Source organism: Temnothorax nylanderi, unplaced genomic scaffold (genome assembly GCF_030848795.1).
Source record: "Temnothorax nylanderi isolate EJ_2023f unplaced genomic scaffold, tnyl_v1.0 TNYL_tig0040_pilon, whole genome shotgun sequence".
Classification (NCBI taxonomy): domain Eukaryota; kingdom Metazoa; phylum Arthropoda; class Insecta; order Hymenoptera; family Formicidae; genus Temnothorax; species Temnothorax nylanderi.
In genome coordinates, this window is record NW_027249102.1 from 1,335,819 (window position 1) to 1,356,369 (window position 20,551).

The window sequence follows — 20,551 nt, forward strand, 5'->3', positions numbered from 1 at the left end:
CTAGAATAAAAATGTTATATTGACGAAATTCGTTCTTGTTTGTTAATGATTTATTTGTTTCATTATTCTATCGATAGTTTGTTACAAAAAAATCTATTTTCTGATTTTACTAATTATAATAATGTTCAAGGACTCAATAAGTTCTTTTATATTTCACAGTTGCAAAACTCGGCTATGTAGAATGTGTACATAAAATATTGCGTTCGTGTTAGGTATCAAATATTCGTAAAAGACTGGGATCCAGGAGGTCTTATTCCTTTAGTCATTTGTATAACCTTTATAATGCCTAAAGGAATGTTCATTTTTGCGAATTTGAAAGTATGAATCACTTTTTTTGTCGACAAAATATGGGATTTCTTACCAAATAAGAAATACGACAGATATTTTCAAAGAGGGCACGAGACACGGTAGAAAGAGAAAAATATGGAACGCAAAGAAAATTGGATTGGATATTGGAGGCGAAACTGAGGAGGCCTTATATTTCCGGAAATTCAGCGCGAGAGGTTTATCCGAGCTGTGGAAAATAGCGTCGAAGACTAAAACGGAAATAAAGCGCGAAACCGGCCTATAAATGATTTCAGCCAATCTTCAACAGAATACGCCGAATTGTCGCAAAACTAAAAAAAAATAAAAACCATACATATATATCGCCCAATTTTTCGTAAATCAAGATATCAATGCATTCACGTGTCAATTAAAAATATTAAAAATAAATATTTAATTTTGTGACTCGATTAAAAAGAAATATGGCTTTCTTCTCGCTTCTTTAAATTAATGTTTCCGTCGTAAGAGTTTCGCACCAATCAAATGGTGTTTATACTTTACATAGTGTAAAATTTAACAGAGCATATATTAATATGCATTGTTGCAATCACAAGAATTCACTAATGATCTAGAATTCACTCATCCGCAGATAAAGTTGCAAAAATAATTTACACATGTTTGACTAAATCTGGAAATAATTTGTGAATTGCACAAATGCAACCAAATTAGCTACAGACGAATTAGCCACAACATTTGATGAGATATGAGGTGCGGTCCCAATAATAAAGGTCAGAATGACAATGAAAATTATAACCTCTTCTTTAATGTGTTACATTTTAACAATACAGCGGATAAAGAGGAAGTCTCAATGAGAGTATCGATTTGAATACCGAACAGAATATCGAATTGAGTATCAAAAGTAAAGAAACAAATATGGCGCTTATCTCAAAAAGCAATAAAACAAAATAAACCTAAACCACATGGTTTATACTACATAGTATGTAGACTTTAGTAATGTCTGATTACTTTTCAATGTATAACTAACAACATTGTATCGCAGATTTACAACATTAGTAGAGCTAAATAATTACGAGGGAATAAAACAACATTTTAATATCCTGTCTTCCTGTAACATGCTGTAAGATAAAGATAAAGATATATACTCTATTTACCCCGAGGGGGCCTTAAAGGGCGTTTTTGAAGGGACGTACCCAACCCTATTCAACTCATCCATTCCCATTACCATTTCCTTTGGACCAACGGTTTAACGTCTCTTCCGAAAGACGGAGCCCAGTTTTTCCATCTAGGGATACCTCTTTCCGCTAGATGGGGGGGGGGGCAGCGTTTTTGCTGAGAAATTCTCAGTGGCATAGCGGGATTCGAACCCGGTTCTCCGGATTACGAATCTGGCGCTCTACCCACTAGACCAGCCGTCACCCTGGTAAACCTGAGAAATCAGGTTCGAGTCTACCTTGGTAGTACAGAATTTTGAAATTTTTCTCTCTCGGCATTTTTCCTGCCTGGTCTACACGTAGCAATTAATGCAATGCTACGTGTGATTTGTACTATATGTACTTTCAAGAGATGGACATATAATGTAGTAGATAAAACTTTGGCGCTCCTAAATTAGGAGCGCCGTGTGGTGTATCTCTAAGGTGCCAGACTCATAATCCTGGTGAACCAGTAACATGCTGTATTCCCCGCAATTTTTTAATTATTCACAGATAATTATAAAAAAAGTAACAGAAATGATGACTTTTTACTTCATTTAGCATCATTTAATAGAATGTTAACAAACAGGTGCGGGCGTGAACGACCCACGGCACCTACTCAGTTATGCCACATATAACATGAATCATTCCAAGCGTGGTGTAGCTCTCATCTTCAATCATGAATTTTTCACTGTCCCACATCTTGAACCTTGCTGCGGTACAAATGTCGATTGTGATTAAGGCGTAATTATTTATTCACCGATCAATTCCATTCAACTGCGGTCAGCATAAAATAGAAATTATATATTCTAACCTGTGTATGTGTTGTATGTGTGTTTTAGAGAAAAAAAAATGGAACACCCGAAACCGCAGTTTATTTGGAAAAATTTTGAAAATATTGAAATATTGAAAATATTGAAAATATTAAAAATATTGAAAATATTGAAAATATTGAAAATATTGAAAATATTGAAAATATTGAAAATATTGAAAATATTGAAAATATTGAAAATATTGAAAATATTGAAAATATTGAAAATATTGAAAATATTGAAAATATTGAAAATATTGAAAATATTGAAAATATTGAATTTAAAAATATTGCCTGCCCAGGGAGAAACGCAAGATCAGATAGACGTCTATTACATGTCGGAGCCATCTAGTTTAAAACAACGTCTAGAAATATCTTAATTAGATGTCATGTGATTTTATCTCATTGCGTTTTCTATAGAGACAATTAAAACCTAATATTCATACAATAACGGTGCATTGTTTATAAAACACTTTTTGAGCACAATTTACTTTTCGACATCTAATAAACATCTAATAGACCTCTAAGACCGGTATTCATAGTCGGATCTCATATATATTTAAGACCGTCTTAAGTACAGTCTTAAGATGTTATAAACCGATCACAGATCCGCATTAGCATCTTAAGACATTACTTAAGACGGTCTTGAAATAAGAACCGACTATGAATACCGGCCCAAGTAAATGACACGCAATGATTTTGAAAAGACGTCGAATCGATTGATACGACGTCGATATTGGCGCATGTAGCGCCGAATTGCGATGTGCGTATTGTAGGCGCCGAATTGCGATATATGTATATGGCTCCACCTGTCGAAATAATGTGACGCTATAGAATCCGATTTGGAGCAGTACGTGAGAATACTCCGAACGGTAGAGTCTGCGATCCAAGGGACTGCGATCGGGCTGCCGTTAATAAGTTAATCCGAATACTCGCAAAGGACTGTTGAGTTGGATTGTATTAAAACGTAATAGTATTGTAAACGAAGTAAACGACATATTTGTGTAAACGGAGCAATCGGCGTAATTGTGTAAATGGAGCAAACAATCTTAGTGCATACAGCCTACTTTTATTAACACAATTACAATTATTTTAGTAACAGTATTGCGACTGTTACTGTCTGCATTGTGTTTTTATTATATCGCATTTTTATTACGACGCCATTACGGCTATTTACGACAAGTGGTTTTTAAGACACGCTTCACGGCTATTTTACGACAAGTGGTTCGCCCTGGCCATATATAGAGCAGTATTGCTCACAGGCCATATAGAAAGAAGAAGAAGAAGATCGTATCTCCAGCATTTTTCCGCGATCGGGAGTATGTTCCGCCTTGTCTTTCGTTGTGTGTCGAGATCTGTTGAAAATATTTGCACTACAAATCAGCGGGGCACGTCTTCCCGCTAGCTCGAGCGAGCGGCATCTTGAATTTTTTATCCAAAGTGTGACCGGCCGGTCGCCTGCGCGTTCCCTTGTCGTGTCTCCAGCCTTTTTCCGCGATCGGGAGTGTGTTTCACTTTAATTGTCTCTCGTTGTGCGTCGAGATCCGTATTAGCTAAAAAAGTTATCCTCGACGGTCTAATAATGGATGAAATTTTATGTATTCTTGACCTCCAAATCCGAAACTGTTGATAAAATTGGGGGGTCGCTTGTATTTTCTAAGATATCGTCATGAAAATGAGACAATTCCCCTTCCAGTTATATATGTTCTAAGATATAGAGAGCCTCTCCTGCAGGCAGGGGTGGATGAGGGTAGACCTCGATTCGCATGGAAAGTTGAAAACCCGAAACGTATATAATGATAGACCTCGTTTCACCCTATAAGCAGAGGTGGGATGTCTATTTATTAAAATATAGTCTATTTATTAAAATCAAATCTCTCCTAGAAATTTTAAAAATTAATTTTTAAACGAGATCAATTTCGATTGTTCGACATATTCGTATTATCGCGGATCGTTGGAAGTGTCCGCTTTCCGCAAGAACGAACTTATGAGGGAGGATTGTTTGTGCGACGGGTAACATAAGGATAAAGAGGAGTTATCTCTCCCGGAAAATCCTTCTGCAGTTTAAGAGGCAAGCCAGTAATATCAAAAACAGATTTTCGCACTGGATCTCTAGCCTCGCCGCGCCGAATCGAACATTCATCTCGGCAAGCGGCAGCAAAAGGGTGGGGAAGGGAAAGTTTCTACAATCGTTCGACTAATTTACGTCCTGTATCTGTGCATATGGTGCATGCTATGAGAATATGCACTTATGTAATGCCGTTTCTCCTCGGTATACGACCGAATGCGAGTTTTGAGGAGAGTTTCCTTCCTAAGGCGCACGATCGCGGGCCGCCTTTATTTAGGTCGTGAGATAGGGATGGATTAAGGTGTGTACATAAAAAATAAGTACAAGGACGAACTTCCACAAGAGTTTCGTATCCGCCGTCATTGAACTCCGAAAATAAAATCTCTCTCGAGTCTATATATGTTTCACGTTACCAGGCACGAGATCCTTAGGGCTCATAAAAAGAGAATCCTCGAGAATGGAAGGGCAAAATTACGAGATAATACAATGTAAAATACAGGGAGACCTTTTAAGAAACTCTTGCTTCAAGTTGAATTTGTTTTGCAGTTCTACAACGTTAAATATAGTATCTCGGTGTAAGCATCGGCTAGAGATTCAGCTAAACTTTGCTGTGAAACATTTGTTTTTTCAAAAATCATGTTACGTCAAAGTATTTATGTAACTCACGCAAGTTTCTAAATCTTTTGTTATTTGTTTTCTATTCGTTTTTCTCGATATTATCATATGGGCAAAATTGATCTTCCGATATCACAAAAGTTCAAAATAAAAATATTTTAAAGTTTTATTAAAATATAGTTAATAAACTTGCAAATAAATATAGTTTAAATTAATTTTAAGCTCAATTATTTTTCCTTTTCTTTTTCGATAAATAATAAACGATCTCGAAGAAATTTCGCTTTTCTTGGTTAAGCGAGTTATGCAGCGTATGAATAAAAAGCTGCGATGATCAAAGAGAATTGCGCTATTATATAAAATTAACCGCCGTCGCTCTTAAAGATTTTTTCCGGGGATTAAAAACTCGAGCGAGGCGCTATCAAAGATTCGTTCGCGCGAAGTTTAACACGGGATGGCTTTAAAGTGACGTTGATGTATACCTTAAGAGCGAAAAAATAGGTCGAAAGGTAGTGCAGGGATAACGAAGAGGAGGGATTGCAGGCATCGACAAACACTTTGCTGTGTCGGGAAAGCCTGATTGGCGTATCGCCAAAACACAGACTTCCCAGCCACGATAATGCGTGCTTTTTTCTCGACCCAATGTGCTTTCTACGAAACTCGTATCGTTCTCTCTTTCTCTGCTGCATGAAAACGGGAGGGTCGCTCGTAGATTAAATTAAGAAGACTATAATTTACGTTCTACAGGAAACCATTGTTTCATTTAATCTTTCATTGACCAATTTGTAACGCCTACACGGAAAGAACGGTTTTGTTGAAGTATCTAAAAATTTAGCTAGACACAGATCTGAAAATAATTTTGTCGCACCATCAAGATAATTATGTAGAACACTCAAACTGTTTGATAAAATGTCATTTTTTTACAACATTATCATCATACTTTAGCGACCTACTATAATTATTTTGATGGTGTAACAAAATTATTTTCAGATCTTATCTAGGTAATTTTTAGATACTTCAGCAAAAAAAACGTTCTTTCCGTGTATTATATATTAGGAGTTATATCATAATAAATGAGATATATCATAATTTATTTACATCATTCACAAATCCCGAAAAACGGGGATTTATTTACATCATCATTTTTCCTTACAATATTTATTGTATACGTGGTATTCACATTACATGGCACTTATTACGTGGTATTCGTGGAAGTATTAAAGCATAATGTACGAGCGATTGTAATCCGACATTAATTCCGTTGTATCAACACGATCTAATGAACTATATCGCGCGTAAAGAGAAATTATTATTACAATTGATTCAACGAATGAATATTTCACTTGCCGTTTTAATTGCCTAAAGAGTGAACGTATTTCACGACAGCAATTAATTATCGATGCGTTCGCGCTTTTATGTTAAAAATGCAGTAAAAATGATAAAGCACCGATAGTACTGATAAGTCTACGGCCAATTTCTCCTTCATCCATCGTTCTAAACTACGCATTAAATATTTCTATATACAGTATATTACCTGGCTAATTGGCTGCACTCGCCGAATTGTTGCCAAATTATGCAGACGGCGCGATTATCGAAGTTCTTCGCCTCGCGTACAGTTTAGTTTTGCAAAACTCGAAGAAATCAGATTTATACGCTCTGATTACATTTTAAGCTCGTTTAATCATTCGAATGTAACGTTTAAGTAAAGTTCGGAATTGTTATCGTGAATTTTAGCGCCTGTAAAATAGATTAGAAGAGACAATAATTACTGCAACAGTATTACTCATATGCTTCACGAGCCCTGGTCTATCTGGGACTCACGCCAGACCCTACGATTGCATTTCCCGATTATTTAATGATAAAAGTCATACAACCTATAACAAATCTCTTAACCTCGGAGTGTTCCCATGTACAGAGACGCAATGTTCTAACAGCTTTCTCGAAACTAGCGAAAGAAATTAAGAGAAGTTATCGGGACGTGGAAGACATCGTACAAGAATTTATCGAAAACGGACTGATAAATTCCATGAAAGGCGACTGATAAATTACATGAAAGACGGCTACAACAACATGTAAATGTGAAAGCCACTAAACTGATTGATACTAAAGCAGATATAAGACGCCTTAAACAGCATAAACCTCAGGACTTGATCCTGTAAATAGTATTATGTAAATACATAATAGTTGGAGCTCAAATAATGATTTGGGCCACAACACATGTCTAGTATACCTATATCAACTGTATTACTTATTTAAACAACAGTTTAAATAAGTAATAGTCATACACCCACCTGTTAAAAAGTATTAAAAAAAAAAATTATTAATGCAGACAGTCTAAAATTATTTGATTTAATTTTGGGATACGGTTTTTAACCAAATTTTACGATAATTATGTTTTCACAAATTTTACAATGTTTTTTATTATTATTATTATTACTGTATTTAAATTATTAGTTTATAAATTTTTTAAGAAAATAAAAATTATATACCAAGGAAAACGTTTCAATAACGATTTGGCGGAAGGTACGATTCCTGTGTCTCATATGGAAACCTCTTGAGGCACGATATGTCACACGTACAATCGGCGCCTCGGCCGTCAGGCTTCGAGCAGCAGTGCGAAGGATTATAGTAATAGTAGGCGTCGCCTCGGAAATTGGCCCGAAGGGGACATCTAATTTTCAAACTCGGAGATATTAGATCCACAAGAAGTCACTGGTAGTTTGACGTTATTGCATTCAATGTACACATTGAAAAATGTTAAAAATACTTTGTAGCATTTTTTATAGTATATTATTTTACATTTGTTTTGAACTGAATGTCTTTTATAATAAGTTAAATATACAATGAGCAAATGGACAATAAAAGCTAATCTTTGTTATAAGAGAAAATTATGTAAACTTTTATAAGATTGGTAAAAAAAAAATTTATTTATGTAACACACATCATAGCTAATTCCATCAAATTCTATAAACGCAATAACCTTTTTTGTTTAATGGGAACACCGCGTACTGTTACTAAACATGAAGATATTGTATTAATCGGATGTCGAGTAAAATGCAAACACTGCAATCTCATATTCCCAACTTTAAAAGGATATATAAAAGATTACAACTTGTTAAAACATTGTAAAATTGAATGCCTCAATAAATACTTGTACAATAATTATAAGTGTGCACCCTGGTATTTCAAGAAAAACCGCATGATATGAAAAAATGATTACGTGCATTATATTTTCGCTCTAGAACTATAATTGTTGAAAGCATTTTTATGCAACCTCATGCATGATTTAAGTCATAAAGTTAAATGCCCTGTCCTCATTCTTTAATAGAATTATATATAGAATGTCCCATGTGAAGTGTTACAACCTTCATATGAAAATCATAATCAGTAAGTACACATTAAAAATTTTATTGAAGCATTTAATCATATTCAAGGGAATATAATATAATATAGACAGATAAATAATATTTTCCATATTTTAATGCAGATACTACCATTTGCCCTTTGGAGTAACTCTGCAATAAAACCATTTCATGTGGAACAAAATGATTTAGACCATGTACACTTACTCATAGTGATAGTCCGTTAATTCGATTTCTCTGCGGATTTGTAAACTTATAACGTAAAACGGTTACAATAGCATCCGAGAATGAAGCACCAACTTGGACTTAAGAAAACAAAATTGAACAAAAGAACATTATTTTATGTTGGATATTTCATACAAACTCCAGAGTGTAAAAATTAATCTTGTCAACAATTTTTAATGTTTGAAATTAAACAGTTCATTGATCCAACCCTTGGCTCTCGCAAAGAAAATATGACTTCATATTTGTCAATAAGCACATCTTTGCTGCCGATTAGTCGGATTTCAAGCAAAATGCAAACACTGCAATTTTATATTCCCGACTTTAAGAGGCTATTACTTTTTATGGCAATACCTTCAGTCATATGAAAATCAAAATCAGTAAGTACAAAATTAGCCAGCACAAAATCAACAAACCGTTTGATGTGGAACAAAATAATTAAGACGAACCATTGGACTTAAGAAAAAAGATTGAAAAGAAGAAACCTGATGAGTAATTATTCTATGTTGGATGTTTCATACATACTCTATAGAGAGTACAAAAATTAATTATGTCAACAATTTGTAATGTTTGAAACAGCTCATTGACCCAACCTTTGGCTTTCGCAAAGAAAATATGACTTCATATTTATCAATGAGCACATCTTTGATATACAAATTTAAATTTTTTACGTAGCATCGTATGACTACAGCGTAATTGCAAAACGCACGTCGTCGTCGTCGTCATGTCAAACGCAATTCTCATTCAAGTCGCGATGTGAATTCACGCTCGATGGATTCCATTGGCGGGAGATTGGCTGATAGAGTGCACCGAGCAGATTGAATAAGGTACTGTGATACGACACGTCGAGATCTGGGAGACTGTCCCACTTACAGCAAACTGAATAACGTTGCTCAGAACGCACCGCTCTCAGAATCTCGAACGAACCCTTTAAAGACTCACGCTCTTTTTTCTCTTCAAACGTTGTTAAGTCTCGTTTACGACGACCGTTACCCACTTCACGCGATATATTTTACCTCTTGAAAGCCACTGAGATATACGCATGCATGTTATGCACTCAAAAACTTTTAGTAATTACTTCAATTCTGATGACGCACAAATTTCAAAGTATTTGCATAAAAGTAAAATAAAGAAAATTGTAAATAGATTTAGATAAACTTTGTATTACAATAAGTTTTAATACCCCAAATTTAATACACGATTTAATACCCCAGAAAGTTAATGTTAATTTAAATATTTGAAATATTCATAATATTTCGTTGTGTTTCCGTTTTATAAAATTCACCTAAATCTCATATATAAACGTTATCATATCTCGAATCTTTCTACAATTCAATTATTGCTTCCGTTTTATAAAATTTATCTAAATCTCACATAAACGTTATCATATCTCGAATCTTTCTACAATTCAATTATTGCTTCCATAATATTTCGTTGTGTGCTAGTTAATTTTTTCAATACTGAATAGATGATAAATTTTATCTCTTCAAACCTTTTTATTGTTAGACAATTAATGAAAAAAATCCACATATGACAGGTACAGTCGGCTAGAGAGGCATTTCAAATTTACTGATCCGAATTTTCTGATGCGAAATATGCACTTTACCCTATTCTTTCCTCAACATTGTTTTCTAAAGAAAAGGATGTGTTGCCAAAAGCATTACGCGCGTATCTATAATATTATTACTCTTTACTGCAGTATTGTTTGGGTTTAAACTGAAAATATTAAACAACGGGATACCGTTTTTACGCCCACGAGAATTTTATTAGTATTATGTTATCCATGTATAGAGTGTCATATCGTAGAAATAAAATAAAAATTACAACTAGTAATTCCAAAAACCAACGAAACAATAAAAATAAAGGTATAAGAAAAATTTACTAACCAAGTCCAATTTTTAAAAAGTGCTCGTAAATATCACATGCGATGTTTTTGCAACGAGCTGTTTCGTACACCCAACTAACACGATAGGGGCAACCTACACTAGAGAAGAATATACCACTCTATCTATTAAGTAAAATATATAAGCTTTGTGACAACTAACCAGAGAAGTGTGACTTCTAGCCCCGGTCAAAAAAAAAATGGTAGATATTACAAGCAATACTGTACCCTTGTATAGCCAGTTTAGATCTACTATCCCAAGTGATTTCGAAATATGTAATGTAATTGTATAATAATTGTGTACTCAGCAAACATCTTAATTCTTGTTTTCATAAAGTAGAGATTTTTAAGCCTCTTCGTATTTGTTCTTTCTAAAATTGCATACGAATCAAATGCCGATCGATAGAGAATGAGATATAATGATTCTGATCTATGACTACGAGAATTGATATTCTACTTGCTCTGCTTTGATATACAATATAAAAGAGACGATATTTATACGAAAGAGAATATTGTTAATAAACATTTATTTTTCAGTACAAATACATAACAAAGCGGAAATTCTTGATGTGAAATTATAATAGCATAGGCCTACGATATTATATTTACATATATATAATATAATGATATTATATTTACATACGCCGCTAAATATTTCCTGACGCACGAGTGAATTTTAACCCGCGTAATATAACCACCCTGCAAGTTGTTTTTGATTTATCGTAAATTATAATGCCGTCGTGTTTAGCCTCGTGATTCTCATGTTACTGTACAAATCGTCGCGAGAACGATACCGCGCGTCTCTCACGCGCTGATTAGATGTTCAGGACGCCAGATTTCGCGAATCGAAATTAATTAAAATTAACGAAATAACGAAACTAATTGTAGCGAGACTATGGATCAGGCTACAGCAGGACTGATAGCTCAGAATATATCGCTTTTTTTAATATATTTCAATACAAAAATAATAATTTTAAAAATGTTATATAAACATGCATTATAAATCGGCTATGAATCTCATAAAATGGATTTGGATTTTATAAGGATCTACTAAAGATTTATACTCCTTTGTAAAACCAGATATTTCAATTATTTATCAATTAAGCTACATAAACATAATATAAGAAACTTTATATTTAACTAATTGCTTTTTTCCCCCCCAAAAAATGTTCTGAATTAATGCTGCTAGGTATATATAGGTTTTTTTTACCAAAATTCTGTAAAGAGATTATTTGGTACCAGGGATGTACAAATGTACGTCCCTGAGATATGGACAAAATGATCCCTGAGGATCATTTTACTTTCAGTGTATTAACTTCCAGTGTATTAAGGATTGAATAAAGAACACAAAAATTTTTAACTTACGCGTTATAGAATTATGCAATAATTTTTAATGCGGCGAAAAATTCGATTTAAACAAAATTTTTAAGTCAATGTAAACGCAAATATTTCTTATACCCTGCGAGAGTAGGGTATAACAGCTTATATAAAGCGTTGCTACAAAATTAATTCGATAGTTCCAGCGGCAAAAAGCTTTTTAACTTCGTTATTTTCCGAGATTCGTGCTTTACGTGCGCGAAAATTAATATCCGTTTCTAACGAAAATAGATTTGCACGATGGAGGATTAAAAGTACGGTCGAATTACGCTGTCGCCGATACAGCTACGTAATCCCTATGATAAGCGAAAAGTTTCGCGAAACTAATCCCGCGCACCGATTTGATTTCGGAATTTTTCGCGTGGTTTTCAATACCGCAATTTTTACCCCTTTTTTTACCCGCGTATAAGCCTGGGCCGAAGCTAATTCGTATCGGCAGCAACTATTCGGCCGGTGTAGATTAAAAAAGGATCACGCTAGCCATGCGACTAGACGAACCCTCGAGGCACCTGTTGATCCTTCTCGTTAAAGTTTGAAGGAAGTGACCTGTCCTAGTCCTGCAGACACGCAAATGCTAAGGCAGGCGGTGAGACAGGAAAAAAGTAGCGCGACACGCCGTTGGCTCTACTGACAAATCAGATTTTTCCTGCTCGCGGTCCAACATGAATATACATTACATTATCCATTAAATCCGGATCTATGCCGGAGATTATCTTTAGCGCTATTTTATGAGCCTCGTCCGGCACTCTAAGGAAACCTCGATCTACGGAGCTACGTACTCACACTTCGTCTGAGCGATAATGTCAGACAAGATAGTTTTGCATAAAATTATTTGAGGAATGTAATTTACATACAAAGTTCCGTATAACTACTGTGCCACGCCACTCTATTTGGATACCGAAGGACAATGGTGGTTCTTGTAATGTAGAGATAGGTATATCTAAAAGATATAGTACCTAAAACCCAGAATAAAAATGTTCTGACAAATTAAATATCAAAATATAAAATAACAAACAATATTTTTCAATTAACGTGGATCAAATGGATTTCATAAATCAAATTAAATATAGATATTAGTTACATTAAAACAAATAATTTACATATTTGTCCTTTAATACTTAATATTATTTTTAATATGTTAAATTAATCCTAATATGATAGTTATAAATTTTTTCTAGCAACTACATTTTTTGGAAAAAAAAATTGGAAACAAAATATTTATATTTCCATGTGATAATCCATAAAGAATGCCTTTCTTTGTTCTTAAAGCTCTCAAATCAAGTTTTTTAAAAACTTTAAAAAAATTGCATCACTGTCTATTTTCTCCCTCAATGCTCACACTGGATGGTAAATACAAACTAATTAAATCCATTTTTCGAAAAATACTTTCGAATGTAGTCTGAACGTAGAGTCATCTAGTACTCAGCGCCAATATTATGTAGAAAAAAACGCGGTCGGCGAGGCGCGATCCAGACAAAACTTGATCCAAAACGTACGAATGGTAACAAGTAGGTGCAACTATCAGGCGGTTCTCGGTGACTCGGGTTACACGCGTGATTGTCAGCTGTCCGAACGAAAACGCAACAAAAATACCATTGGCATAGATTCGGCCGGACAAAAATAGCGGCTGTGTCGTAAAATAGAGGAACAACCGGCGCTTCCGAGGCATCGAGCGCGGGCGCGTTTGCGGCTACGAAAGAAATGCGTCCGAGACTTTTCCGTTCGTACCCGGTGCTCGTTTTCGATATTGAGCAGAGAAAGGGAAAAAGAAAATACGTGGGTTGTGGGGAAAAGAGAAGAGTTTATGGGCCAGTAAATTCCGCGGGAATAATGCGCTTTCGGATCATATTTCCACCGGATAGAATTTACTACATTCAACCGATGATGATTAGATTGGATAATTAGTAGGCTTATGAGCCATAAGCTGTACGTTATAAGCTGTGCATAGTATAATGACGTATATAAGCATTATATAAAACGAATATTCGATGAATTTCAAGTTGAGCTCTTTTTCTAGAATTATGAAAAGAGATTGAGTATGAAGTAAATGAAATATGTAGATGAAGTAGATATATTTAACATTAAAAGATTTTGAAAATTAAACACAAATATAATGACATATGCATATTCATTACATATATACAAATTATAAATTGTTTTCAGCTCAAGAGTTGTGTACTCTCACAAACACAAAATTATAAAAAGTGAAAACTACAAAGACGTTCAAACTTTGTAATAACTAAATTTTTTATTTTGCGTGATGTTAGAGTTCATAAATTATTCACGCACCAAAGCAGTAATAATCTGGGAAAGTTTAAAAACATGATAAAGTGCGCACGAAAACGCGCGTTATCGAAATAATTCAAAGTGCAAAACACTAAGTGTCAAAGTTTCGCGCAAAAACAGCTACGTACGAGCGAGGGACTGTGACGATCTCGTTAAAAAGTTATAACGATGCTAAAGTTGGCCGCCAGATTGTGTCAAATACTCGAACTCTCGTGCACTTCGACGGGCAATTCACTTGTACTATATGGCGGTGCATAACTCGTCGCATTGTAAATGTACCGCTACACTCCATCATCGTGTTGAGTAACACGAGTTATAAATGCGAAATTTGCAAAAATCGATTTATCGACAGACTCTTTTATGCAAAGAAGTTTTACATAAACTCGACATCTAAATATTTACACGTACATCATTCTCTCGCTTTGCAACAGTTTTCTAAAATAAAATTGCGTTCTGCTTTCATACTCGAAGATGACATGGGTCTGTCGATCAAAATTCTATTAAGGATATTAAGTATCAACGACAAAAATTGACATGCAGAAAAAAAGCAAATAAATTAAAAACGTTGAAAAACACTTTTTGCATAGGGGCGTGCAAAGTATAATATGATTCGCCCTTGGAAGAAAAGAACAAGATATTTATAATCGTTCAGACATTGATGCGTCTGTGTGTCATAATTCAAATTAAATAATACATTAATTCAAATAAAAATAAGTAATTAAAAATTATCTTGTACGTGAGGAAGATTGACGTGCAAGATTTCGTATATAGCAAGGTATCGTGATTTTTGCAACTGACACGTAAGAAATTCGTCACAATCACAACATTATAAAAATCAATAAAAAAATCATATTTACCCCAGCGTAGTCATCGTAACGATGGTGTACCAGAAGGCGGAAGGTATCGAAGTGAAGTTGGTGCCGTCGACGTTCTTCTCCGCGTAGAACATAACAGTGGCGAAGATGATGATGGCCATCGCGAGCGAGAACACGAGGAAACCAAGCTCGGAGGCGCAGGATTTTAGAGTGTAGCCGAGAATACGTAGTCCCTGCGAGTGTCGTGAGAACTTGAAGATACGGAACACGCGGAACACGCGCAGCGTCACAAACGCGCCCGACACGTCGTCGTTGTCGGTGATCCCGAGCCCGATGTAGTACGGCAGTATCGCCACCACGTCGATGACAGACATCACGGAACGCGCGAACTTGCACCGGTCCGGCGCGGCGAACAGCCTGAGCAGGTATTCGGCCGTGAAGATCATCACGCACGCAGTGTCCAGGCAGAAAAACACGATCTTGTAACGCTCGCCGCACGAGAGTGTGCCGGCGCGGCCCGGACGATTGCCGCACGGCACGGTCTCCACCACGTTCGCCAGCACGCTCACGGCGATAAAGAATCCGGTGACGTAATAAAACACCAACGCGGCGGTGGAGATGTGCGGATTCTGGAAGGCTCGCCACATACTCTCCCGGATGTCGAGCAGCTGCTGGAGGGTCTGGTCACCGTTCTCGCTCAGCTTGTCGTCCATCAGCCGCTCGGCGTTCTCGCGCTTACGATCCCGATAGTCCTCGTAACAACAATCGCCGATCACGTCCGGCAAGATACCGAAGAACGCCAGTTCCTCGTCGTAGCTCGTCAGACACTCGTGCTTCGGATAGTGCAGCTTGCCGGTTCTATAATAGTTGAGGATGTGCCGGAAGATGTCCGGATCCCGGTCGAAAAAATACTCCTTGCTCTCCTCGTCGTAGAAGAACTCGCGCTCGTTCGAGCCGAGCAGCGTGTCCGGATACTTCTCTAGGGTGTTGCGCCACGTCTCGAAGCGACGGCCGCTCACGTTGATCAACAGCTTCTCGTCGTCGGCCTTGCGCCGGTCCTTCGGGATCGGCGGCGGTGGCAGTGGGTGTGTGGCGATCGGTACCCAGCCGATCGCCGCCGCACGGGCGAATGGCAGCCACGCTGCCACCGAGGCCATATTTGAAGGTGGAATCTTCCTTCAGGGTAACGGGAGAGCCAGCGTTCACCGTACCCGAAGTGCTTGGCGGCACGCTCTACTCTTGTCACGTCAAATTGATCCTCTATACGCCCAGACCCTCTCTCTTCGGAGTGACGATCTAGATCCACGACGGGTTCAACATCGATGATCCGACCTGCATCAATCACTTACGGTGAATACGTGCCTCGACGATGGATAAAATCCTTGGAGCGTGTAGTACGTTTTTTCGTCGGTTCGACATTTACGAGCTAAAATTTAGCGGCACTGCGCGCCGCTCGAACGTTCGTCGCTATCTCGACTTCAAATATCTTACTTCAAATATCTTTCTTGCAACAAACTTAAAACGATTTTTTTATTTGAGACTGGCAACTCTCCAAAGATTTCTTCTACATACAGATTCAATAAACCTTTCGAACTTAAAGACTTCCTCTCTCCAATTTGTGGCGTGGAATACGCTGCTTCTTGCCGCGATTCTTCTTAGGTCAGCTCAAGCTGACGTTTGTTTGATTCATGCTTCTTCAAGCCCGCCGCACGATCAGCAGTATGACTACTGGTCTAGATCTCTCTCTCTCTTTCTCTCTCTCAAAAAACGATCACATTGCTAATCTCTATTTTTAATTCAACTTCTCGACTTTTAACGATTCTTCTAATCTGATCTTAGTTCTTAAGTCCAAGATCTACTTGCTATGTCTTCCTTGCTATCGGCAACCCTTCTACTTCCATCTATTTATTTCGCTTATTTTATATACAAATCTATTTATCTACTCGTCGGTTGCGTATACTTAATCTCTTCAACAAAGCTCTCCCTCGCGGGAAAACGGATTCAATTTTTCTTTATCGTCACTCTCGCTCTTTAAAATGCAAATATCGAAACAGTCTCTCACCGAGACCCGTCGCACCTCGCCGCATTCGTCATTATAAGATCGCGAGTGGCATCGAAGAATCGTAATTAACTGGGCAAACAACGTTTGCCTCTCCAACGTCGCGGCGACGACGATGACGACGACGCCGGCGACGACGACAACAATGACGATGACATCAGCGTTGATTGCCTAAGATCGGGCACGATCCCGAAGATCGTCATTTCACACCTGGCATTCCAAGGTCCTCCCTTTCTCTAATTCGGTCTCTTGAGGAAATATCGAGCTTAACGAAGTGACGACCGGCACGCAGCAAAACACGAGCCGAGCGGAGACGCGCGCCGGGCCAACCAATCGCGTTCTGGCAACGTGCCTCCCATCATCATCGATAGTCACGCGATAGCTCTTCGTGGTACTCTTCAGAGTATCGCGCCGGAGATCTTCCACCTGTTTTGGCTCGGCTTGGCCGCCGCGAGAGCCTGAGCTTGAGTCTCCGCCAGCAAGCGCCCACCAGGACACTACATTCTCGAGCTTTCGAGCTCACCGTCGGGTCCCTACATAGATACGAGTGCACTTCTCGGAGAGACGGCTGTTGACGACATTACGCGTCGATAAGACTCGATGTTTTTATCGAGCCCGGGTTCACATTCAAACCTCACGAGTTCATGTAACAAACAACAAAACGTTCTCTTTTAATAATAACAAGAAAAAGTGCTTTAAAGGCTAAAGATAATCGCGACACTTGAGAAAATAAGTCCAGAAGTAGTCTCTGCGAGAAGATCAGAGGTTTCTGTAAAATTTCTCTTATACACTTCGTAGTAGGTAGAGGTCACACGTAGAGCTTTTCGCAGAATATTATTTAAGACACCGTGTATCGAGATACAAGCTTCTTTCAAGATGCCATTCACTTGTAAATGCCAATTGGCTGATGCTAAGAAAAATTTCGTTTCTTGCTATAAAACCTTCGTTATCCAAGCGCACACTCGTAAACTTGGTCACGTCCGTGAAGTCGAAATTCGCATGGATAAAGCTTCGCCGAAGCCGCTTGTAGAATAGAGGAGAAAACGCTTACGAGTAAACATCAAACAGTCAACGAAAGAAGAGCTTCCGCACAGCTTCCCGGCGTACTTTCTGAAAGCTCCGCCGTGCTTCGCGTCAAAACAAAAAGAGGCGTTTGTCGTTCGCTCAAAGACCAAATGCCGAGCGAGTCTCGTTCATCGGGCACTCCGGATCGGAATACGCGCGAGCTTTTTTCGATCACGCACGCCCCGCGCTACGCGCAGCGTCTATCTTCGTATGGTCCCGGACATTTTCCTCCTCGTGGCTCTTCTGGCGATCGCCGGAGCGCAGGTACGAAGCTCACTCACCGACGCACGCGACCGCTTACGCAAGCACCGCGCGTGCTTCTCTCGCGTCGCATCCAGGTCTATCAAACTCGTACACGCTCCCGTTTCCTGCGACGTGCCGATCCACCGATTCCGGAGGTTCCGGAAGCACGCCAGTCGGTCAAAAGCCTCCACGATCGGAGTTCTTCCCGAGAAGGTAGCGCGTCTCCGCAAGCTCCGGCACTGGGAGCTCGCACGTCGATCTTCCCCCTCAGGCGTCCGCCTGGACTATTCTCCGTAAGCTTGCGCGCACTACGTTCCGCTCACAAACTCGATGCTCCCCCCCCCCCCGTTTCCTCTCACTCTATCTCTCTCACTCTCTTTCTCTCTCGCCGTGTACCCGATGCTACCTTCTTGCACGAGTATCGCTCTTTCGTCCAAGCTTTTCCACCGCTGCTCCTCCCGCTGCGCGATGCGACGCGACGCGCGCGCGAATAGTGCGTACGCACGCGTGACCGGGTGTACGCGCAGACGTCCTCGTACGTATACGGTAACTGCCGTGCCGTGTACGTGTGTGCGTGTGTGTGTGTGTGTGTATGTGTGTGTGTCACACGTACGTGTATATGTGTTGTACGAGCGCGTGTAATGTGGCCTTTACGCGCGCGGCACCGTCGCCAGCACCACGATTGGAGCACCCGCTCGATGAGTTGGCCGCTCGCGACTGCCGGAGCTTGGCCCGCGCGGCCCCGAGAGCTCGTGTGGTTCGCGGCGGTGGTGCGGTGGTGGCAGTCGGCTAGCCCGGCACCTCCAGAGAAGCGTGGCTCTCGTCGCCTCGCCAGAGAGAGCGGAGCGGCCGCGTCGCAGCAACGCCGTGCGAGTGCAGAGCGGTCACCTAGCCAAGGTCTAAATTGATTTTTACGGCGACGGCGGCGGTGGCGACGCGCGTCGGCGTCCCGACGCGGCGAACATTTCCCGTTGCCCGGGCAACCCCTCAACGATGACGTCATGGTTCCCACCGCTACCCCTTTTGCGCCCGCCGCCGCCACCATTCGCTTCTCCTTCTTCACCACCCGATCCACCACCGCCGCGCTGCCCCCGTATTTCCACTTTAGCCTACTTGCGCTTTGAGAAACGCTGGCTTTCAGCTTCGTCCGCTCGCTCCGCACTTCGCACGGTTCTCTTAACGAGAGGGAAAGAAAAAGGGAGGAAGAGAAAGAGAGAGAGAGAGAGAGAGAGAGAGAGAGAGAGAGAGAGAGAGAGAGAGAGAGAGGTAGAAGTTATCCCGATCCGCTATGTCTACCTCTCGCCTTTCACGCGAACCCTCGTATTTATCGTACTGTTGTGTTTTCTCGTGTTCTTGCATTCATTCATTCATTCATTCATTCATTTGTCCTTTGTTCTCGTTATGATTCTCTCCACATAGATCTACTCTAGCGGAGTATTAGGCTTTTTTCCCGACGAAAAAACTCCTTCCGTCTTCATCTCGAATAATCAATCTCTCAGCACGAATCATCCTTTTTTCCATTTAACTCTGTTTATCATTTCTGTATTTTAATATCAAACCAATCCGGCTTATTCCGAGTTTATTCTGTTATTCTCTCGCGCGTAATCCGTAATCGAGCTTGCTCCGGACTTATTGCGGGCTTATGGTCGGTTAAGTCTATTCCTCGGTTAGCTAACCTTGACTCTCTTATATTACATTGTCATTATGATCTAGAAAGACTTGAAAAGCAGTTATCCAATCCAAGTAGTAATGCAGAAGTTAAGAAAAAACTCGGTTATTCTAACTGCTTGACTCGCACGCGTGAATAAAAATGATAAATAAAAATGGCTTTCGCTGCTTTGGCTTTAGTTGCACGACAATGTTGCGATTTAATAATCTAAATCCCATCTCACTATTTCCCTCTCTTCTCTCATCTTCCATTTCCCCTTGTGATGAACAATGCTTTCCCATTCTATTTACTCCTTTCGCCTACTCTATTTGCGCGTCCACGTGTTATCCACCGAGCCCAGCTCCATTCTCTTCGGGGTTCTTTTCGTTCGATTTTCTCGTATTTTTACCGTTCCGCTTACATCACCAGTATCAATCATCATTGCTGCACCCCTTTCTCTTATATTTTCACCTCGGACTATAATTTCGGGCCGTTTGTCTTTCCTCTTTCTGACGGTCTTCCGTTTCTACCTTTTCTCTTCCTTATCTTCTTTTTCAGTCACCGACACTTTATCTTTATACTTCTGCCATATCTCTGTCGCCTTTTCATTCTCATTTTTTCGGTGT

The 20,551-nt window shown here is 39.1% G+C and overlaps 1 protein-coding gene across 1 annotated transcript in view; it reads right to left on the reverse strand.

Moving 5' to 3' along the window:
• Nucleotides 1-19,123, reverse strand: part of Shal (potassium voltage-gated channel protein Shal) — a 224,257-nt gene extending 205,134 nt beyond the window's left edge. The window contains exon 1 of the mRNA XM_071704304.1: nucleotides 14,953-19,123. Coding sequence (XP_071560405.1) covers nucleotides 14,953-16,067 — 1,115 coding nt within the window. The 5' untranslated portion in view covers nucleotides 16,068-19,123. The remainder of the gene's footprint in view (nucleotides 1-14,952) is intronic.
• Between the last annotated feature and the right edge of the window lie 1,428 nt (nucleotides 19,124-20,551).